Here is a 24,013-nt window from a genome sequence, read left to right as displayed (position 1 = left end):
CTCAAGTAGAATGGTAGGGTCAGATGATTAACATAATCCGAGGTGTGCAGGCTGTGTAAATACAGGTGAAAATGGAAAGGGATGGGAGTCAGGCTTGTAATGTGCCCTGAATTGTTGCCAGGCTAGGTGGGAGGAGAGGGTGAAACTGGAAAACTGAAGTGGTGGAAACCTTGTGCAGCAGCAGGATATGAACCATCTGCTGCTTAACGGGATAATGGATGCACTGGAGGAAGCAGGCAACCTGGGCGGAAGGAATGACAGCAAGGGCCAATAGGACAGCAGCCAATTTCATGGAGTCTGACCTGGAAGCCTTCATAACAGAGTTAGGGAGCTGTTGGGGGTCAAGGAGCAAAGAACTGCCAAACACATGAAACACAAGGTGGAAGGAGGTGGCTGCGCTACTTCCTTGATTCTCAGGACTCCTTTGCAGTGAAAGAAGAGGTTTAATAGCCTCACCTGAGGTATGCTAGCTGCTCATATTGCCCCTTCCTTGCAGTCTCTTCATATGTATGGCAGTCTTCCGTTCCGTTGGGACGGACTTCATTTGGCCAGTGCTGGGACTAGAATCCTGGCGAATTGAATAACTAGGGCTGTAGAGAGGGCTTTAAACAAATTAGTGGGGGGGGGGAGGTTTCAAGAGAGCGAAAAATAAAAATGTCAGCGGAGAAGGCAATAGAGCAAGGTAGCAGTGGGGGAATTAAAAACCAGAGCGTGTCAGGAAGGGACAGAATGTATAAAGATAAAGGTAAAGTAGTAAAGGGGGTAAAAGCAGGAATAAATTGTCAGAAAACATATTTGAAAGTTCTTTATCTGAATGCACGCAGCATTCGTAACAAAATAGACGAGTTGACGGTACAAATAACTACGCATGGGTATGATCTGGTGGCCATTACAGAAACATGGCTGCAAGGTGACCACGACTGGGAACTAAACATCCAAGGGTATTTGACAATTAGGAAGGACAGACAGGAAGGAAAGGGAGGTGGGGTGGCTATGTTAATAAAGGATGGAATCACTGCAATAGTGAGAAATGATATTGGGTTAAAGCATCAGGATAGTGAAACAGTTTGGATGGAGATAAGGAATAATAAGGGGAAAAAGTCACTAGTGGGCAGAGTCTATAGGCCTCCTAACAGTTGCAACTCTATTGGTTGGAGTATAAATCAGGAAATAGTTGGGGCTTGTAATAAGGGAACAGCTATAATCATGGGAGATTTTAACTTACATATTGACTGGACAGGTCAAATTGGGCAGGACAGCCTTGAGGAAGAGTTCAGAGTGTGCATCAGGGACGGGTTCCTAGAGCAGTATGTTACTGAATCAACCAGGGGGCAGGCAATCTTAGATCTGGTCCTGTGTAATGAGACAGGATTAATAAAAAATGTCCTAGTAAAGGATCCCCTTGGAATGAGTGACCATAACATGGTTGAATTCCAAATTCAGTTGGCGGGTGAGAGAGTTGGATCTCAAACCAGCGTACTAAGCTTAAATAAAGGAGACTATGAAGGCATGAGAGCAGAGTTGACTAAAGTGGACTGGGAAAATAGATTAAGGTGTAAGACGGTACATGAGCAGTGGTGTACATTCAAGGAGATATTTCACAACTTTCAAGAAAAATATATTCCACTGAGGAAAAAGGGGCGTAAAAGAAAAGACAGCCATCCGTGGCTAAGTAAAGTAATAAAGGATAGTATCCAACTGAAAACAAGGGCATATAAAGTAGCCAAATCTTGTGGGAGGATAGAAGATTGGGAAGCATTTAAAAGCCAGCAAAGAATAACTAAAAGATTAATTAAGAAAGGGAAGATAGATTATGAAAGTAAACTAGCAAAAAATATAAAAACAGATTGCAAGAGTTTCTACAGTTATATAAGAAGAAAAAGGGTGGCTAAAGTGAATGTTGGTCCCTTAGAGGACGAGACTGGGAAATTAGTGGTGGGGAACATGGAGATGGCAAAGATGCTGAATAAATATTTTGTATCAGTCTTTACAGTAGAGGACACTAAAAATATCCCAACACTGGACAAACAGGGGGCTATGGGGGGGAGGAGCTAAACACGATTAAAATCACTAAGGAGGTGGTACTCGGTAAGATAATGGGACTAAAGGCGGATAAATCCCCTGAACCTGATAGCTTACATCCCAGGGTCTTGAGAGAAGTAGCGGTAGGGATTGCGGATGCATTGGTGGTAATTTTCCAAAACTCCCTGGATTCAGGAAAGGTCCCAGCAGATTGGAAAACTGCTAATGTAACGCCCTTATTTAAAAAGGGAGGTAGAACAAAGGCTGGAAACTATAGACCAGTTAGCCTAACATCTGTGGTTGGTAAAATGTTGGAGTCCATTATTAAGGAAGCAGTAACAGGACATTTGGATAAGCATAATTTAATCGGACAGAGTCAGCATGGTTTTATGAAGGGGAAGTCATGTTTGACAAATTTGCTCGAATTCTTTGAGGACGTAACAAACAGGGTGGATAAAGGGGAACCAGTGGATGTGGTGTGTTTGGACTTCCAAAAGGCATTTGACAAGGTGCCACACAAAAGATTACTGCACAAGATAAAAAATCACGGGATTGGGGGTAATATACTGGCATGGGTGGAAGATTGGCTATCTAACAGAAAGCAGAGAGTTGGGATAAATGGTTCATTCTCGGGTTGGCAATCGGTAACTAGTGGTGTTCCGCAGGGGTCAGTGCTGGGACCCCAACTCTTTACAATCTATATTAATGATTTGGAGGAAGGGACCAAGTGCAACATATCCAAGTTTGCCGATGATACAAAGATGGGAGGGAAAGCAGTGAGTGAGGAGGACATAAAAAACCTGCAAAAAATAGGGAGGTATTGCTTCAGTTGTACAAGGTAATTGGTGAGACCGCACCTGGAATACTGCGTACAGTTTTGGTGTCCATACTTAAGAAAGGACATACTTGCTCTCGAGTCAGTACAAAGAAGGTTCACTCGGTTAATCCCGGGGATGAGGGGATGGACATATGAGGAGAGGTTGAGTAGATTGGGACTCTACTCATTGGAGTTCAGAAGAATGAGAGGCGATCTTATTGAAACATATAAGATTGTGAAGGGGTTGGATCGGGTGGATGCGGGGAGGATGTTCCCGATGATGGGTGAAACTAAAACTAGGGGGCATAGTCTTAGAATAAGGGGCTGCTCTTTCAAAACTGAGATGAGGAGGAACTACTTCACTCAGAGGGTGGTAGGTCCATGGAATATGCTGCCCCAAAAAGCTGTAGAAGCTACATCATTACATAAATTTAAAACAGAAATAGACAGTTTCCTAGAAGTAAAGGGAATTAAGGGTTACGGGGAGCGGGCAGGAATTTGGACATGAGTCAAGGTTCGGATCGGTCATGGCCCTGTGGGTAGCGGAGCGGGCCCAGGGGCCGTGTAGCCTGATCCTGCTCCTATTTCGTGTGTCTAATTCTGTTAGATTCAGGAGATGGTTCTGTGATAGTGGATTGGCGGTTAGGATCAGGTCAGCCATGATCTTATTGAATGGCGGAGCAGGCTCGAGGGGCCGATTGGCCTACTCCTGCTTCTATTTCTCATGTTCTTATGTTCTAAAAGGACATAGACAGGCTAAGTGAGTGGGCAGAAATTTGGCAGATGGAATATAATGTTGGAAAGTGTGAGGTTATGCACTTTGGCAGAAAAAATCAAAGAGCAAGTTATTATCTAAATGGAGAGAAACTGCAAAGTGCTACAGTACAAAGGGATCTGCGGGTCCTGGTGCATGAAACACAGAAGGTTAGTATGCAGGTACAGCAGCTGATCAGGAAGGCCAATGGAATCTTGGCTTTTATTGCAAGGGGGATGGAGTATAAAAGCAGGGAAGTCTTGCTTCAGTTATACAAGGTGCTGGTGAGGCCACACCTGGAATACTGCGTACAGTTTTGGTTTCCATATTTAAGAAAAGACATACTTGCTCTCGAGGCAGTTCAGAGAAAGTTCACTCGGTTGATTCCGGAGATGATGGGGTTGACTTATGAGGAAAGGTTGAGTAGGTTGGGACTCTACGCATTGGAATTCAGAAGAATGAGAGGCGATTTTATCGAAACATATAAGATTGTGAGGGGGCTTGATCGGGTGGATGCGGTGAGGATGTTTCCACTGATGGGTGAGACTAGAACTAGGGGACATCATCTTAGAATAAGGGGCTGCCCTTTCAAAACTGAGATGAGGAGAAACTTCTTCACTCAGAGGGTAGTAAATCTATGGAATTTGCTACCTCAGAGAGCTGTGGAAGCTGCGACATTAAATAAATTTAAAACGGAGCTAGACGGTTTCCTAGCTGATAAGGGAATTAGGGGTTACGGGGAGCGGGCAGGGAAGTGGGCGTGAGTCTAGGTTCGGATCAGCCATGATCCTATTGAATGGCGGAGCAGGCTCGAGGGGCCGTATGGCCTACTCCTGCTCCTACTTCTTATGTTCTTATGTTCTTATGTTCTTCCATTCATGACCTTCTCTTGCTTGAGGGCTGTACTAAGATGCTTTGACACTTCTCCCGTACTGTTTCACTAGCTACCCACAAATTTACCTTCAATCACGGTGTCCCATGAACTGCAATCTGGCTGGCTGCCGGCCGGGAAACGGAGACAAAAGATTTAAATGAGGTCCTGTCATTAAATTCGGCAGGACCTCCGGGTTAGCTGCATTGCTGAGTTTCCCCGTCGCTACAACACCCCCCTTCCTGCAAATATCAGGGCCATTGCCTCCTTAAGCTGACCTCTTCTGATACAATCTCAAGGGAGCAGCCTCTGGTGTCTTGTGCCTCTGTCACTTCCTCTTCCTATGCTCCTGCTTCTGTTCTGCCTCCAACATAAGGACATATATGGGAATGCTCATAGTGAGCCCCATGTTATGGCCTCCATGAGAGAAGGGTGGAAAGCAAAGCTGATATTTCAGACAAAGTCTGTTTGACAGTCAAAGCCTCTGATCTCAGCCACTTCCTTGTTTGAAAGTCACGCAGGCAAATTACCTTCTTTTCTACATTCTACAGGTGCAATTCTGGTCAAATGTTTGAATTTTTTTGTACAGTTGCTTTGCTTTCATTATTCTGTCATTTCATACACGCATCACTTTGAGGGTGGACGCATCTTCTGCCAGCACCAGTTCCACCAGAATTTAGCATGTATTTAGAATGGGCATAACTCTGGCATATCTGACATAAGGAACAAGTCTGACCCTCTATGATGCTTTTGCCCCCAAAGGATGGTGAATTTTCAAGCACCGTGTGCTTAGTGAAGGAATCTGACAAGCTGAATAAAGTTGGAGACGTGCTAGAGTCCCCCGAGAGCCGCTGTTCAATAAGTTACAAAGCTCATCACCAGAGCGGAGATCAGGTAATTCAGCACAAATGAGCCATGGACATTTCTGGTCTATACGTCCCAATACCAAGTGTTGCCCACTGAGCCTTTGGAGAATTTGTAATATTTGTTAATAGAATTTAAACAATTTTCTTGTTCATGTATTATAGGAGTGTAATTACAATAGGGCTTTACTTGAGCCTTTATTAGCAATACTAAAATTCAAAGGGGAGAGGAAAGATTTCTTCCACGTATTGTGACTGAAAACATTGTGCATCTACAAAGAATATACTTACAATTTGCAACACATTGTGTGGAGAGGAAATGATCCCATATGTACTTTCAGTTTAATCTTATTATGTTCTGAGAATATTGCATTAATTCCTTCACTGACAGTAGGATTTTGATTCTTAATTTCTTTCTGCAGTGATTAGATCTTTGGTGTGATGTTAATCAGGTTCCAGCTTTTTCCTAGCTTGATTTGAAGGATTTGTTGTTCATTTTAAGGCAATAATCCTTCAAATCCTTCCACAATTCTACTAATATTGCTGGTAATTCTTACAGTCACAGGCCCCATAAATCTGTGATCATTTTGGTGCACTCCCAATGTAAGCTTAGCAGGTGTAGACCAGATTGGCTGGAAATTAGGCTGGAACTCTAATAATGACAGGTCTAATATGGCCTTGTGCTAAAGTTGCCTCAGTGGCATGTAAATCTTCCACTGACCCCAGAACGTTTGCCAGGGTCAGTAGTAGAAGCTCTCAGAAGGCACCTAGTATTTATTGTGCTAATTGTATGGGGGTCTAACTTAATTTGCAGAGTAAATATTAATTCATATTTTGACTAATTTGTAAAAAAAAGTTTAATTGTGTAAACAATTTCAAAGAGATGACACATTGATAATTCCTGTTGTCTATATTCAGCCGTAAGCAAAATCTCAGGCTGATAATATCATCAATGCAGCAGTTGTAGCCCATTCAAACCCATAGGTATACAGAAATAACTTACTGATTCAAGAGAACAGATACAAGTCTTACTGGTTTTGCTATATTGAAGCCATTGAAGTAAAGCAAATCATTTAATCTTCCACATAAAGAAATTCTGAAGCAGCTCAAGTTCCTAATAATAAGTACACCAAATTTATCATGTGATAAACATTATCCCTGCTACATACTAGGGAACCTGCAGCTTTTCATAGCTAATACCAAATGTTACCTTGTAAACTTCGTTTTGGGATGAAGTTCTTGGTTTGTTCAAATGCCTTTGCCACAGCTGGTCCCTTCAGAAGGTTACTGACTGCGTCCACCTGTTGGGTTCAAAGCAGTATCACTAGCAAAGCATTCTTTGTACAGCCTGATCAAACTGCTGAACTGAAGTAGGACTGGCCTGTAATATAATGGATTTGAAGTTTTATTCTATACTAGTGCCTAGAAATTTGACTGCGACACGAAAGTTGTCGGTGACACTGCGGCCTCGGGTTAATGGCCGCCGAAAATGGTTGCGCCGGTAGGAGAGAAAAATTTGCACTGGGGAGTAAAGATTATTAGCCCAGCGCTAAACAGATCATGTAATGCCCTCCTGCTGATGTTAGTCCAGCATCAGTCCCGAAGGTGACCTCCAGAAGCGGCGTTGCATCTTCCAACAGCCTCTGAAAACGAGGCTATGATTTCACTAGGCATTGTGGGATATTAAAAGGGCAATGCATTGTCATTTGCTTAAAAGGGCAATGCCTTCTGAACTGATAAGAATAAAAATGAAATTAATAAATGCAGTTTTCAGCCCTTACAGCTCTACTTTAAAAAAAAATTGAAAAAACATTCCCAAGTGGGAGTCTTCAGCTCTTAAAGCTGAATTCCCTTCCGCACCTCAAGAAAATGGGAAAAGTGCTCCAGCACTAACCCAAATGGCTTAGCATGCCAGGGAAAGGGCACCCAGGGTCTCGCCCGCAGCACGCCAGCTTTGTGCAGGGAATCAACACTGCAAGAGAGGCCCTCCAGAAAGAACAATGTGGGACCAGATCACTGAGATCGTCACTGCCAGAAGTGTTGTCCCCACCACCTGGCTCCAGTGCCCAAAGAAGCTACATGACATCAGACCACTGGTCAAAGTCAGTGAATGCATCTTTAAAAGCCGTCTCCTACCAACTGCATCACTAGCCTCACACACTGCTCAATGCACAACCACCCCCCCGCCCCCTGCCAATCACTCACCTACCAACAATCTGTACAAATCACAAAGCACATCCCCCTTTCCTAGCTTTACCTTACCCCCTTTGGGGAGACAGTGCTGGTCATTCTTGGCAGGGGCATGGCTGAGCCCTTGGCCAGTGGCGGGGTTGAAAGGATACAAGATGCTGGTATCCTCATACGTTATCCTCCTTCTCGCATGCAGCTCTTGTTTTCCCGCCTTCCCCTCACCACAACTCTACCCTTGTGCCTTCTTCATTTCACATACCCAAGAAATGCAGCCTGACCCACCAATCGTTGACCAAGAAAGAGGGAAAGGAGAGTGAAGAAGAAGAAACACCGTCGCCACTCGATTTGACACTCCCAGCCACCAGTTCCTCAAGGCCGACCAACAAGGCTATATGCAATGTCCCCCACTGAAAGTCAGCAGCCTTCCACCACCATTTCTGTAGCTACTGGGATAGCACTGCATGACATCAATAGGATAGGCAAAGGCACATAAAAGATAGTCACTAAGGGAATGCATAAGGGTGACGAGTTGATTTCTTGATATCATATTGGATGGATAGATGTATAAAGTTGGATTGGAAAGTTTGGTTTGTGGTGGTTTTTATTTCAGCATTGTGGCCAAGAGGACGCTGTAATGGTCAGTAACAGAGGGAAGGGAAGGTGTGGGACAAATGTTGAAAGGGGTATTGGAGTTGTGGTCACTGGTACCGCAGGCAGATGATTCCATCCCGGATATCCTGGCCAGAAAGGGGTTGCATCCTTCCTTCTGCTTCCCCCTCTTCTGCGTCTTCCTCTTCTGCGTCTTCCTCTTCTGCGTCTTCCTCTTCCCTCTGCGAGCAGATGCTGTTAATCTGAAATAAAAGCATAAAATGCTGGAAATACTCAGCAGGTCTGGCAACATCTCGACCTGAGACATGAACTCTGTTTCTCTCTCCACAGATGTTGCCTGACCTGCTGAGTATTTCCAGCATTTTTTGTCTTCTCAGAGGACTTCCTTTACCATCTGAGACCATGCAAGCATCCAGCAGTGCTCCCTGCACTCCCTGCACATTTAAAAAACTTTTACTATGTATTGCAGCAAGCCACTACTTCAATAAAATTTTAAATATCCAGTCCAGAAGCTTAAATGCAAACTTACCTAAAAGATGTGTGTGTCCCTTTAAGAGGTGCTGACAATGCCTCTGTGAGTTTGCTGAATGCTGGGTTTTCATGGCGAGCTTAGGACCCAGCGCTGAACTCAGTGCTAAGGTCCAAGTTCAGCGAAGTGACGTTAAGGCGGCATGACGTCACCCTCTCCCAAATTTAAATTTCCACAGCCATCGCTTTTACTGGCAGTGCTGCCGGCCCTCAGAAAATGGCAGACGCCACAGGACCTGTCACCAGCTGGCCAAAGAGCAGCGGCCACTGTGTTTTCTCAATATTTTGACGGTAACGGGTGGTGTAAACCACCTGAATTTTTAGCCCTAGGTTTTTTCATATTAAAGAGTCTGAGTCCAAATATCCACAATTCTGCTCTGCTGTGGTGGAATGGGAATTATGATGCACCAATGGGGAGAGAGCCTGACCTCGCTAGAGGTTCCGGGGTCAGGGCATTTCAGTAAATCAGGTGAGCAGCCACACCAGTGTCAGCTCATCTTGGCAATCTGTGCAGAAGTGAAGCCAGCAGGACCAGCAAAAGAAAAAATAGTAAATAGTGGATTTGGCCCTCCTTTATCAGTGGACTGATTTAAATTATGCATGCTTTTATCTTCTAGGGTGTTCCAAGCTGTGATCCTGGCCTAATACACCCCAGTTGGCCTCATTTCCATCTCTTCATTGTACTGGACATGGATCATGGTATCCAGTAAATTTGGGGCAGAGGAGACAGAAGTAGTCGGATACCTAGTGGATGCCAGGCCTTCGTGGGGTGGAAGAAAATTCTGTCTGTGCCTGCCTCTGCCCGTTTGTGTGGCCTGATCTTGGAAAGGAGACCCATCTCTACCAGTTTCTGTCCCATTTTCCTTCCCCGCCATGGACTGCTGATATCTGCCTCAAGTATGCCACTGGCATTGAAGAAATTTGGGTCCCGTGTACCACTGAGCACCATTGTTTAAAATTTTATATAAACAATTATTAGTAATATCTTATTTATTTTAGTTTTTTTCATATCTTTGCTGAACCAGTAATGCAGGTGCTATCACTTGGAAAATAGCTAGGAGGAGTTGCTTAGCCTGAAGGTGCAAAGAAGCTTAATTAACAAGCTTCAATGCAAATTAAACATTCTGGATTAATGTCTCTACTGATCTTTATTCACCTTACATCGTCAAGCAAGGTAACTCCTTGAAGGAAGCTATTTTCAGCATTTACTATTTACATTTTTTTTATATCAGCAGAACAGAAATAAGGATTCCTGTGATAATTTCATTCCAGGCCAGGAAACAGTGTGCTGCATGGAAAAACCTAATTTATGAAAGATATCATATTCAAAAAACTGCAGGAGCAATAATGCATAATGTACAAGAGCCAAAAATTAGGATTTCTGCACACATGTACATTTATTCCTTTGCATGTACACCTGTGAATATAGAGTGAAAAACCACGTCCTGGCTCTAATAGTAGTGTTACCAGTTTTAGATCTGCCTTAGATAATGGGCCATAATTTGCTGTAGCAAGGCATCAAATGGCGCCTGCTGTTAGTTAGACTTATCCATGCCTGTTCAATCATCATGGTATTTTGTGGCGCAATGTGCTGAAAGTGTGAGCTGATATCGTCGCAGCGAGGGAGACCAGGCATCTGGGACCTGAGTGAGCAGGACAAGCAGCTGTGTATATCCTTAACCAATCAGAGGGCGGACCTGAGCGGGAGTGGCAGCAGTGGAGGTAGCGGCATAAAGAGAGAGGTGGAGAAGGCCCAGGACAGAGCGTGAACCTGAGCAGGAGCGGCAGCAGCAGCAGCAGCATAAAGGGAGCTGGCTGGCGGTTCAAAAAAAAACACAACGAGTGACATCACAGGATAGCTGGTAACTGATTGGTTGGTAAAGGTCACACTGTTTTTTTCTCTTCAAGTTAGGGGCCGGGGTTAAATAACTGATTAGGGATAAAGCAGGAGCTTGGAGATTAGTAACTGTTAATACTACTTAAATTAGTAACTGTAATACTATATTATATTAATAACTTGAATTAGATACATCTTAGTCTTAAATTTCTGTAAAGTTAGCTATTAGTCGAATAAATAAAGGCATGACAGGGCAGCTCGGTTCAGCAGAATGCACATCCTGTGCAATGTGGGAAATCCAGGGCGCTTCCCATGTCCTGGACAACCACGTGTGCAGGAGGTGTCATCAGCTGGAGGAGCTCGAACTCCGGGTTTTGGAGCTTGAGCAGCAGCTGGCATCACTGCAGTGCATCCGCAAGGCTGAGAGCTACGTGGATAGCACGTTTCAGGAGGAGGTCACCCCGCAGCTAAGGAGTGTGCAGGCAGAGAGGGAAAGGGTGACCGTCAGACAGACGAGGAGGACCAGGCAGGTAGTGCAAGAGTTCCCTGAGTGTATCTTGCTTTCCAACCAGTATTCTGTTCTAAGTACTGGTGAGGGCAATGGTTCCTCTGAGGAGCCAACTCCACGGCACCACGGGTGCCTCAGCTGTACAGAGGGTGAGGAAGAACATAGGAAAAGCAATAGTAGTAGTGGATTCGAAAGTTAGGGGAGCAGACAGGTGTTTCTGCGGCCGCAAACGTGACTCCAAGATGGTATATTGCCTCCTGGGTGCCAGGGTTAAGGATGTCACTGAGCGGCTGCAGAACATTCTGAGGTGGGAGGGTGAACAGCCAGAGGTCGTGGTCCATATTGGTACTAACGACATAGGTAGAAAGAGGGATGAGGTCCTGCACGCAGAGTTTAGGGAGCTGGGAAAGAGATTAAAAAGCAGGACCTCAAAGGTAGTAATCTCTGGTGAGTAAGTAAAGAAATAGGAGGATAGAGCAGATGAATGCGTGGCTGGAGAGATGGTGCAGGAGGGAGGGCTTCAGATTCCTGGGTCATTGGGGCTGGTTATGGGGGAGGTGGGACCTGTACAAGCCGGATGGGTTGCATCTCAACAGAGCTGGTACCAATATCCTCACGGGGAGGTTTGCTAGTGCTGTTGGGGAGGGTTCAAACTAAGTTGGCAGGGGGATGGGCACCAGGATGTAGCATTAGAAAGGAGAAACAAAGGGCACAAAGGACTGGGAGAGATGGATAGCACTAAAGTAAGAAATAGTAAGGTATTAGGTGGGGTCAGACTAAGAGAGAACACAGGATGGTCTAAGATAGGTTTACAGTGTATGTATGTGAACACACGAAGCATGGTAAACAAAGTTGGTGAGCTGCAGGAGCAAATAGCCACATGGGAATATAATGTCGCGGCAATAAAAGAGACCGGCTGAAAAAAGGGCAGGATTGGGTATTAAATATTCCTGGATATAAGGTGTTCAGGAAAGATAGGAGGTGGTGTGGCAATATTGGATTAAGGAGAATATTACAGTGCTGGAGAAAGAGGAGGTCCTGAAGGGGTCAAGGACAGAATCTATATGGCTAGAGTTAAGAAATAATAGAGGTGTCATTACACTACGAGGTGTATTCTATAGACCACCAAATAGTGGGAAAGATATAGAGGAGCAAATTTGCAGAGAAATTACAGAAAGATGCAAGAACTATAGGGTAGTGATAATGGGGGACTTCAACTGTCCTAATATAGGCTGGGATAGTCATAATGTAAAGGGCAGAGAGAGGGAAGAATTTCTGAATTGTGTTCAGGAGAACTTTCTTGATCAGTATGTTTCCAGCCCAACGAGGAAGGAGGCATTGCTGGATCTGGTTCTGGGGAATGAAGTAGGTCAATTGGAGCAAGTGTCAGTAGGTGAACATTTAGGGAACAGTGATCATAGTATCATAAGGTTAGATTAGCTATGGAAAAGGACAGGAGGCAATCTAGTGTAAAAATACTTAATTGGAGGAAGGCCAATTTCAGTGGGATAAGAATGGATCTGGCCCGGGTAAATTGGAATCAAAGATTGGCAGGCAAAACTGCAATGGAACAATGGGCTGCGTTTAAAGAGGGAATAGTTCAGGTACAGTCAAAGTACATTCCCACTAGGGGGAAAGGTAGGGTAAGTCAGAGCTCCCTGGGTGATGAAAGAGATAGAGAGTAAGATGAAGCAGAAAAAGAGTGCATATGACAGATGTCAGGTCGAGAATGCACCTGAGAATCAGGCTAAATATAGAAAGTTCAGAGGAGCAGTGAAAAAGAAAATAAGAGGGGCAAAGAGACAGTATGAGAATAGAATGGCAGCTAACATAAAAGGTAACCCAAAAGACTTCTATAGGCATATAAATAGTAAAGGGGCAGTAAGAGGAGGGGTGGGACCGATTAGGGACCAAAAAGGAGACCTACGCATGGAGGCAGAGGGTGTGCCTGAGGTGCTAAATGAGTACTTTGCATCTGTCTTCACCAAGGAAGAAGATGCTGCTGTAGACATAGTGAAAGAGGAGGTAGAGGAGATACTGGATGGGATAAAAATTGATAAAGAGGAGGTACTAGAAAGGCTGGCTATACTTAAAGTAAATAAGTCACCAGGACCGAATGGGATACATCCTAGGACACTGAGGGAAGTGAAGGAAGAAATCGTGGAGGTACTGGCCATAATCTTCCAATTCTCCTTCGAAACAGGGGTGGTGCCAGAGGACTGGGGAATTGCAAATGTTACACCTTTGTTCAAAAAAGTGTGTAAAGATAAACCCAGCAACTACAGGCCAGTCAGTTTAACCTCAATAGTGGGGAAGCTTTTAGAAACAATAATCCAGGACAAAATTAACAGTCACTTGGACAAGTGTGGATTAATTAAGGAAAGTCAGCAGGGATTTGTTAAAGGCAAATCGTATTTAACCAACTTGATCGAGTTTTTTGAGGAGGTAACAGAGAGGGTTGATGAGAGCAATGTGGTTGATGTGATGTACATGGACATCCAAAAGGCATTCAACAAAGTGCCACATAATAGGCTTGCCAGCAAAGTTGAAGCCCATAGAATAAAAGGGACAGTGGCAGCATGGATACAAAATTGCCTGGGTAACAGGAAACAGAGAGTAGTGGTGAATGGTTGTTTTTCGGACTGGAGGAAGGTATACAGTGATGTTCCCCAGGAGTCGGTACTAGGACCACTGCTTTTCTTGATATATATTAAAGACTTGGACATGTACAGGGCACAATTTCAAAATTTGCAGATGACACAAAACTTGGAAGTATAATGAACAGTGAGGAGGATAGTTTTTTAAAATTTGTTTATGGGATGTGGGCATCGCTGGGAAGGCCAGCATTTATTGTCCATCCCTAATTGTCCTTGAGAAAGTGGTAGTGGGCCACCTTCTTGAAGTGTTGCAGTCCGTGTGGCGAAGGTACTCCCACATTGCTGTTAGGTAGAGTTCCAGGATTTTGACCCAGCAATGATGAAGGATCGGCAATATACTTCTAAGTCAGGATGGTATGTGACTTGGAAGGGAACTTGGAGGTGGTGGTGTTCCCATGCGCCTGCTGCCCTTGTCCTTCTAGGTGGAAGAGGTCGCGGGTTTGGGGGGTGCTACCGAAGCAGCCTTGGCGAGTTGCTGCAGTGCATCTTGTAGATGGTACACACTGCAGCCACGTTACGCCAGTGGTGGAGGGAGTGAATGTTTAAGGTGGTGGATGGAGTGCCAATCAAGCGGGCTGCTTTGTCCTGGATGGTGTCGAGCTTCTTGAGTGTTGTTGGAGCTGCACTCATCCAAGAAAGTGGATAGCATTCCATCACACTCCTTACTTGTGCCTTGTAGATGGTGGAAAAACTTTGGGGAGTCAGGAGGTGAAACACTTGCCGCAGAACACCTAGCCTCTGACCTGCTGTTGTAGCCACAGTATTTATGTAGCTGCTCCAGTTAACTTTCTGGTCAATGGTGACCCCAGGATGTTGATGGTGGGGGATTCGGTGATGGTAATGCCGTTGAATGTCAAGGGGCAGTGGTTAAGACTCTTGCTTGTGGAGATAGTCATTGCCTGCCACTTCTGTGGCACGAATGTTACCTGCCACTTATCAGCCCAAGCCTGAACATCGTCCAGGTCTTGTTGTTTCATTATCTGAGGAGGTGTGAATGGCACTGAACACTGTGCAGTCATCAGCGAACATCCCCATTTCTGACCTTATGTTGGAGGGAAGCTCATTGATGAAGCAGCTGAAGATGGTTGGGCCTAGGACACAGCCCTAAGGAACTCCTGCAGTGATGTCCTGGAACTGTGATCATTGACCTTCAACCACCACAACCATCTTCCTTTGTGCTAGGTATGACTCCAGCCAATGGAGCATTTTTCCCCCGTTTCCCATTGACTTCAGTTTTACTAGGGCTCCTTGATGCCACACTCGGTAAAATGCTGCCTTGATGTCAAGGGCAGTCACTCTCACCTCACCTCTGGAATTCAGCTCCTTTGTCCATGTTTGGACCAAGGCTGTAATGAGGTCGGGAGCCGAGTGGTCTTGGCGGAACCCAAACTGGGCATCAGTGAGTAGGTTATCGGTGAGTAAGTGCTGCTTGATAGTACTGTCGATGACACCTTCCATCACTTTGCTGACGATTGAGAGTAGACTGATGGGGCGGTAATTGGCTGGATTGGATTTGTCCTGCTTTTTGTGGACAGGACATACCTGGGCAGTTTTCCACATTGTCAGATAGATGCCAGTGTTGTAGCTGTACTGGAACAGCTTAGCGAGAGACGCGGCTAGTTGTGGAGCACAAGTCTTCAGCATGACAGCTGGGATGTTGTCGGGATCCATAGCCTTTGTTGTATCCAGTGCGCTCAGCCGTTTCTTGCTATCACGTGGAATGATAGACTTTAGGAGGACACAGTCAGGCTGGTGGAATGGGCGGACACGTGACAGATGAAATTTAACACAGAAACTTGCAAAGTGATACATTTTGGTAGAAAGAATGAAGAGCGGAAATATAAACTAAAGGGTACAATCCTAAAGGGGGTGCATGAACAGAGAGACCAATGTGCACAAATCGTTGAAGGTGGCAGGGCAGGTTGAGGAAGCAGTTAAAAAGCTTACGGGATCCTGAGTTTCATGAATAGAGGCACAGAGCACAAAAGCATGGAAATTATGATGAACCTGTATAAAACACTGGTTCGGCCTCAACTGGACTATTGTGTCACATTCTGGGCACTGCACTTTAGGAAGGATGTGAAGGCCTTAGGGAGGGTGCAGAAAAGATTTACGAGAATGGTTCCAGGGATGAGGGACTTCAGTTACGTTGATAGACTAGAGAAGCTGGGGTTGTTCTCCTTAGAGCAGATAAGATTGAGAGGAGATTTAATGGAGGTGTTCAAAATCATGAGGGGTCTAGACAGAGTAGATGGAGAGAAACTGTTCCCATTGGCAGAAGGGTCGAGAACCAGAGGACACAGATTTAAGGTGATTGGCAGAAGAACCAAAGGCGACATGAGGAGTAACTTTTTTACTCAGCGAGTGGTTAGGATGTGGACTGCAATGCCTGAAAGGGTGGTGGAGGCAGACTCAATCATGGCTTTCAAAAGGGAATTGGATAAGTAGCTGAAGGAAACAAATTTGCAGGACAACGGGGAAAGGGTGGGGGAGTGGGACTAGCTGAAGTGCTCTTGCAGATGGGCCGAATGGCCTTCTTCTGTGCTGTAACCATTCTACGATTGAAGGATTGTGAAGTTAACAGTGCAAGGACTGAGAAGGACGTGTAAATTGGAGTGGGTGAATTCAATGTCAAATTAGGTACAGAAACAGAAATAAAGAGAGGGAAAGAAAGATTGGATTAAGAGAGAGAGAAAAAAAGACAGAAAGGAAAAGTAAAAAAAAATGTTTTTAATTTTAAATTTTACACTCAAAAAATCTCCAACAATAATTAAAATCTGAAGGAAGGAGACTCCACATTTGTAATAGTTAATTTTCAGTGCCAGAGAGGTTGTTTGGCAGTAATTAACACCAACATTCCCCATGGGGGAGAAATTCGCTATCGGCTCGTTTGGGACACTAATTTTTGAATTCCTGAAAAATTAGCACCAAGCACTAATGAATCTAAACTTCCTTTCAGTTGGCTGTTAGCACTCCAGGAAGGAAGTGGAGCGCTAAATCAAGTGCTCCACTTCCTTCCTGGAGCGCTAAAGGACGCAGGCAGGGCAGTAATTGTACAGCGTTGCCGAGATCCGAGGCTCCTTCCCTCCTTTAAAGGGAAGGGCCTTCACTGCAGGCTCTGCATTGGCACCAGTTAGCTAGTTCCCGACAGCAGCCGCAATCCAGCCCGATCAGTCCCATGCACTCCAGCAGCGTGCCTGGCTGATCGATCGTGGCCGAAGAAAAATGGAAAAAATTGAGATAATGCATTGCAACAATTTTTATACTTACCGCGCCAACATGCCGTTTAACTTGCGCCCCCGAAGCGCCCGGTCTCCCGAACAATGCCTCCTGCAGCTGTCGGTGTTGTCGCCCGGCGATGCTGCAGGGTGCAGAGCCGATGTTCGGGTCCGGGGCAATCCGCAGGACAATGACGTCATGATCTCCGGGCACAGGAGATCGTGGTGCTAGTGGTTACTGCCGCCGCAAACCTCCACATCGGTACTAATGCCGTGCCAGGTCGCAAAGCCGGTAGCGCCCCATTAACATCCCCCGGAAGCGCTAACGGGAGGCGCAAAGGAGGCCAATTTCTTCCCCCATAATTTTATTTGGGCCGCATGACCCCTTTAACAGGCTGCACAGCCCAGTCAAAAGTCTGCACATGCGCATATTTTTCAATTTAAAAGCCTCCTCACCGGCTGTGCGGTACTTAGACTTAAAATGACAAGACTTAACTTTCTGTGGCGAGTTTAGCTTGTATCTACTGTGCAAGTACACCACCTTCACGCCATTCAATGCATTTCAATGCTGAGGCTGACAGCGAAATGTCGTTTTTGCGACGCTAACAGTGGAGTGGCACATTTTGGACAGCAACTTTTGGATTTCCATGTTTAACCGCACATCTGCCCTCGCCTGAAGTTGCTGTAGGATTTGCGGTGAGCACCATTAGCTTCTCCATTATTTTGATAGCAAGTTATGGCCCATTCTCTCGGATACAGCAGTGCTCATCAGCTGTGTAAGCAGACTGAACAACTTATGTTCAGCAGTGTGCCCAAACTGCCCAACATCTAATTATCTGCTAGAATAACTCCAGACTGTAACAATAGCATCCCTTCGTAAGCTGACCTGGATATTGTGACCTAGAAATTGCACTGTGTAGTGCATTTTTCAGGTGCTATATGGACATCAAAATTGTGGGATTGATGCGCGTGCACACTTGCAACAGGAAGTGCACAGCCCGCCATTTTGGTGTAGGAGGTAGTGCTCGCGTTAGGTTTTAAGCAGCCAGAAAATTATGCAGATGAGGGTCATGTGCTACATGCAGGATGCACTCACCATTTTGGCCTGTCCCAACTAAGCGCAACGGGACGCTAACCACCATGAAGGCCCCGTCGCCAGCGATACTTGAAGGGATCATGCAAAATTTACAGGTTAGTTGCTGGTTCACTATTTCTGGCTACTGTTTGACTTCTAGGCATTTTTTGCTCAGTTCGACCGATTCAGAGTTCACTTTGTCTACATAGAGAGGGGTTTGGCTGCTTTTGCACAGCTGTTGTTGTTTTCCTCACAGATTGTCTGGCTGCAAACATGGGTGGTCTGGCGGTGTTGTCTTTGGGTATAGAGCATGATTGGGAGCACCAAGGGCGACACCACAGAGCAGGACAAGCTGCTAGAAGAAGGAGAAGGAGGAGAAAGGCACTCATCAGGAGGCCACATCCACAGAGGGTCTACAGTGAGCAACTCTCCTACCTCAACTTCACTGAATAGCAATGTATGAGGTGCCTTCACTTTGCCAAGGACGTTGTACCGAGCTATGTCTGCTGCTGCAGCCAACATTGCAGCCTCAAACCAGGGCCTAGACAACACTGCCTGTCGCTAACAAGGTAACTATCGCACTGAACTTTTATGGTAATTACAAGAATAATCATTTTCTACTAATCTCTATTAGACGTCACCTACACTGAGAAAAACAAGTATTCGATACAGTATAAAATATGGTGTGCAGTCCTCCCACCCCGAAAAGGTCAGCTTCAAAGTAAGAATGAACCGGTAGCTTACTGTCCTGCTAATCACATTTCAATGACTGAAAAGAACAAAAAATCTTATTGGCTATTTTCAATTTTTGAGCTCTGCCTTCTTCACCTTTACAGCAATGTGAGTGAATGCATGGTTCCCACTGCCGACTGTAAAAATAGAACCAACACTGCACCCTTCAGTGCTTTATACACACAAGTATCAATGTATATATTTTTTCCTCTCTCTTACTGCCGTCTCTTTTCTTCTTTGATTTTTTTCTTTCTCTTCCTCTTCCTCTCTATTTTTCTTCTCCTTTAGTCTCAATTTATTTTCTTTCTCTGTGGGGTAAGACCTCCTCTGCTACGTGTAGTGAAATTGTTAATAATTTAGAAAGAAATTAGTGCATAGAGGAAATCTTCCCCTAGGTTCTGTGCCTTTTCTATTTCTCTCTTCATATCCTGCATGGCTGTGTGTTCAAGTGCCAATATTACTGGAGAAAGCAAAAGAAAACCACAATGTCCAGATTTAGAGGGATGGTAGAGGCTTGAGATTATGCTCCTCAGACAAGAGGGTGTAAGGTTGGTATCTCATGGATGAAATGCCTGCCAAATGCAGCAGAATTGAGAGGCTTGCCTAATAAGCACTCCTTCAGCCATTAAATCTCCTGGTAAGTACTCCTTGATTTTCAAAGCAATCGAGCAAACTCAAGAATATTCGTCCTTATCCATTATTCAATTCTGGACTGCCATTTTCCAATGAACATTGCTGTCCCATCAGCAAAGTAACCATTGTCTCTCCTGTCCTCTCAGTTTATAACCACCAGACCCATTCCTCAGCAGATACTTATCTAACTTCTCTTTAATTGAGTAATTTGGCTCAGACTCAACTGGTATTGTTGGGAGCCGATTCCACATATCCACTACTCTGTGGTGCTAAAAGGTTTCTTATAAAATCTAGCTTTGCTTGAAACTTGCTAATTTTAAACCTATGTCCAATGCTTCTATGCTCACAATCCATTCATTACTGATATAGAAGGTTGTTACTTGGTGTCCCCCAAGGATCTATCCTTGACCCCTCCTATTTCTCATCTACACGTTACCCCTTGGCAACATCATCCAAAAACACAGCATCAGTTTCCACATGTATGCTGGAGACACCCAGCTCTACCTCACTACCGCTTCTCTCGACCCCTCCACGGTCTCTAAATTGTCAGACTGCTTATCCGACATCCAGTTCTGGATGAGCAGAAATTTTCTCCAATTAAATATTGGGAAAACCGAAGCCATTGTTTTCGGTCCCCGCCACAAACTCCGTTCCCTAGCCACTGACTCCATCCCTTTCCCTAACATCTGACTGAGGCTGAATCACAATGTTTGCAACCTTGGTGTCATATTTGACCCTGAAATGCGCTTCCGACCACATATACGCAGCATAACTAAGACTGCCTATTTCCACCTCCGTAACATCGCCTGTCTCCGCCCTTGCCTCAGCTCATCCGCTGCTGAAACCCTGATCTATGCCTCTGTTACCTCTAGACTTGACTATTCAAATGCACTCCTGACTGGCCTCCTGTAATGTATATACCTTTAAGGGGGGAACTATCTTTTACAGCTCATATATACTGCAGTACCGGCAGTAACCACACCTGTATATAGCACTGAGTAGTAATCTGTACAGATCAGTTCCAGTGTGAGCCACGTTGAGTAAACACCTGTTGTACCGTTCTCCTGCAGTCTGTGTCTTATTATACATGGACACAACATTGGCGACAAGGCAAGTTCGAACCTACCTGCAACTCTGCATCACCTCCTGGGGATTCGTTCCTGGAGATCAGTGGATTGGAGGTCAAAGCCAGAGACTCGGGTGTCGACCACGGGCAACCGCCCAGTCATCCAGCAGAGACTCGAGAATTGCGGGGGAGGCTGTCGAGAGCCAGGCTTGACTTCCCAGTTGAGGTGGTCCAGCGAAACGGGCTGGCAACAGGTAGTGCGCAGACCCTTCCCGGACAGCGGCGGGCTAGAGCCCGACCAAGCGGCACAGCAAAGGGCCGAGCAGCGTCGACAGGGGAGAGAGAGAGAGGGCAGAGCGCACAGGGCGCAGCCGGTGTTCAGGGGCGGAGCAGCGTCGAAGAGAGGGAGAGAGAGATGTGCAGAAACCCGCGAGGCGCCGCCATTGCCACAAGGACCGCCGAGAGCGGCGTTGACAGCAGCGCAGGAGAAGCGCGCGAAACCTACAGGGTGCCGCCATTGCCACGAGAACCGCCGGGAGCGGCGTTGGCAGCAGCAGGGGAGGAAGGAAAGCGCGGGAGACGCCATTTTAAGTCATTGGGAGACGCCATTTTAAACCACACCCAAAATGCCGAAGAGTGGCAGTATCACCGCATTTGACAATGAAGTCGAAGATTGGACTACATATGTCGAACGAATCGAGGTGTACTGCAAGGCAAATGAGGTGTCAGATGACAAGAAAGCGTCGGTATTGTTAAATTTAATGGGTGCAAAGACGTATGGTTTATTACGAAATCTAGTAACCCCAACGAAGCCAATGGAAAAGAGTTTCGAAGACATAGTAACGATGTGGTGAACCACTGTCGTTCACGGTGTTCACTATTGTTGTTGTTGTTGTTGTTGTTGTCGTTCACTCTTGTTTCACTGTTATACCTGACTATGCCTCAGCTGACTCCGCCCTTGGCTACCTGGTATAAGGACGGCTGCATGGCAGCTCTCTGCCATTCGGTCGTCCACTAGAGGCATAGTCCTGATCTGTTTGTAGTTGCATTCAGTAGTTAATAAAAGCCTGTTGTTCTGAACTCTACTCAGCCTTTTATTAGAATCGATAGCGCATCAATTTTATTAACTACTGACAAAAAATAAATAAATAAATAATAACGATGCTGCAGATACTTAAGATCAAGTGCCTGGAACTCGACCCGCAAGAACCGGACTCGCCTGCTAAGTTCTCACACTGGTTGAACTATTTTGAGTCTTTTCTGGCTGCATCCGGCGAGACCGTCGCCACCGATGCCGACAAGCTCAGGGTGCTGAATTCGAAAGTAAACCACCGAGCTTTTGCCCTTATCTGGGACGCTACGAGCTACCAGGGGGCTATCGACATTTTAAAGGAACAATATACACGCCCGGTCAACTATGTTTACGCAAGACATCTCCTGGGGTCCCGCAAACAACAGCCCGGGGAACCCACAGAAGCATACATACGGGCGCTGAAGGAACTCGGCCGAGCCTGCGAATGCAAGCAAGTATCAGCCACGGAACATACGGAGGAGCTCATCCGGGACGCCCTCGTTGCGGGCCTCAGGTCCACTCACACACGGCAGCGACTGCTGGAAAGTAGCGAGCTCGACCTGAAGAAGGCGATTTCACTCACCCTTTCGTTGGACGTAGCCCATCGGAACATGGAGGCCTACTCCCCGGACCACGCGGCCGCCTCGTGGATGTCGCGGCCGCCGCCATCTTGGGACGTGGCGCCGCCCCGGGCCCCGGCCCCAACTGCTGCAGCGATGTCCCGCCCGAGCCAGAAATGTTATTTCTGTGGCCAAACCAAACACCCCAGGGCGCGCTGCCCGGCGAAAAACGCTGTCTGCTCTGCCTGCGGTAAGAAGGGACACTACGCTGGCGTCTGCAGAAGTCAGAAGACCCCTACCTTCAGCAGCGCTGCCTGCGATTCGTGGGAGCGGCCATCTTGCCTTCCTCCAGCCTCGTGGGCATCGGGTCCATCATGGGCGCCGCCATTTTGTCCTTCTTCTCCGACGACGCCATTTTGTCCGCCATTTTGCCAACGGGCCCCCGACTCACCCACCGCCTCACCGGGGTTTTACAGCGACGCTCCCGACTCCACAGCGGCCTCCATTACACTGGATCAATCCAGACCCCATCAGCTAGCCAGGTCCACGATGGACATCCAGGTAAGTGGCCGCGCCACAACTTGCCTTTTTGATTCCGGGAGCACGGAGAGCTTCATACACCCTGATACGGTACGGCATTATTCCCTCTCGGTCCTGCCAGCGCGCCATCGGATCTCCATGGCCTCAAAATCTCACTCAGCAGACGTCGGCGGCTACTGCGTGGTGACCCTTTCGGTGAGGGGCTCCGTTTATAAAAATGTAAAGCTCTTCGTCCTGCCACATCTCTGCGCTGCCGTTCTGCTGGGGTTGGACTTTCATTGTCACTTTAAGATTGTCACCTTGACATACGGTGGACCTTTTCCCCCACTCACTGTCTGCAACCAGCAGTTTTTAAATTGCCCACCGCGCCCCACCTGTAGTCTCTCCACCCTCAAAATCAACCCCCCCCCGTTCACTAACCTCACCCGCGACTGCAAGCCTATCGCCACAAAGAGCAGGCGATACAGCACCGGGGACAGATCCTTTATAAGATCTGAGGTGACGCGGCTCCTGAAGGAGGGGATTATTGAGGGTAGTACCAGCCCCTGGCGAGCTCAGGTGGTAGTCGTTAAGACCGGCAACAAGCAGCGCCTGGTCATCGACTACAGCCAGACAATCAACAAGTACACCCAGTTGGACGCATACCCTCTCCCCCGCATAGCCGACATGGTTAATAAGATAGCGCAATATCGCGTTTTCTCGACCATTGACCTCAAGGCAGCATACCACCAAATCCCTATCCGCCCTGAGGACCGCCAGTACACAGCTTTCGAGGCAAACGGCCGTCTTTTTCACTTCCTCAGGGTTCCTTTCGGCATCACCAACGGTGTCTCCGTCTTCCAGAGGGAGATGGACCGGATGGTCGACGAGAATGCGTTACAGGCCACGTTTCCCTACCTGGACAACGTGACCATCTGCGGCCATGACCTGCAGGACCATGACGCCAACCTTGATAAGTTCCTTCGCACGGCCCAACTCCTAAACCTCACGTACAACAAGGAAAAGTGCATATTCCGCACAACCCGCCTCGCTATCCTTGGCTGCGTGGTGGAACACGGAGTCATCGGTCCTGACCCTGACCGGATGCGCCCCCTGATGGATCTTCCCCTGCCCCACTGTCTCAAGGCCCTCAAAAGGTGCCTGGGCTTCTTTTCCTATTACGCCCAGTGGGTCCCTCATTATGCGGACAAAGCCCGTCCACTTATCAAGTCCACTTCCTTTCCCCTGACGGCGGAGGCCCGCTCAGCCTTTCACCGTATAAAAGATGACATTGCCAAGGCCACCATGCACTCGGTGGACGAGTCCATCCCCTTCGAGGTGGAGAGCGATGCATCCGACTTTGCCCTGGCCGCTACCCTTAACCAGGCGGGAAGACCCGTGGCCTTCTTTTCACGAACCCTCCAGGGCTCCGAACTCAGACACTCCTCTGTGGAAAAGGAGGCCCAGGCCATTGTGGAGGCG

General features: G+C 46.6%; 2 protein-coding genes across 9 annotated transcripts in view; one reads left to right on the top strand and one right to left on the bottom strand.

Annotated features, from left to right (window-relative positions):
- The window catches only part of prex2 (phosphatidylinositol-3,4,5-trisphosphate-dependent Rac exchange factor 2), a 943,088-nt gene that overhangs the window by 377,517 nt on the left and 541,558 nt on the right, over positions 1-24,013 (bottom strand). For all 8 annotated transcript variants that reach the window (XM_085993112.1, XM_085993115.1, XM_085993113.1 and 5 more), the window contains one exon: positions 6,538-6,628. In XM_085993112.1, the coding sequence (XP_085849238.1) occupies positions 6,538-6,628 (91 nt within the window). The remainder of the gene's footprint in view (positions 1-6,537; positions 6,629-24,013) is intronic.
- Positions 632-5,376, top strand: LOC147114957 (uncharacterized). The gene is made up of 2 exons (XM_085993906.1): positions 632-1,719; positions 5,227-5,376. The coding sequence occupies exons 1-2, from the start codon at positions 655-657 to the stop codon at positions 5,374-5,376; spliced, it is 1,215 nt and encodes a 404-aa protein (XP_085850032.1). The 5' UTR covers positions 632-654.

This window comes from Somniosus microcephalus, chromosome 7 (genome assembly GCF_052327205.1).
Source record: "Somniosus microcephalus isolate GS21.2 chromosome 7, FLI_Smic_1.0, whole genome shotgun sequence".
Taxonomy (NCBI): domain Eukaryota; kingdom Metazoa; phylum Chordata; class Chondrichthyes; order Squaliformes; family Somniosidae; genus Somniosus; species Somniosus microcephalus.
The sequence above is the reverse complement of the archived record's forward strand: the minus strand, read 5'-3'. Positions and strand labels throughout refer to the sequence as shown.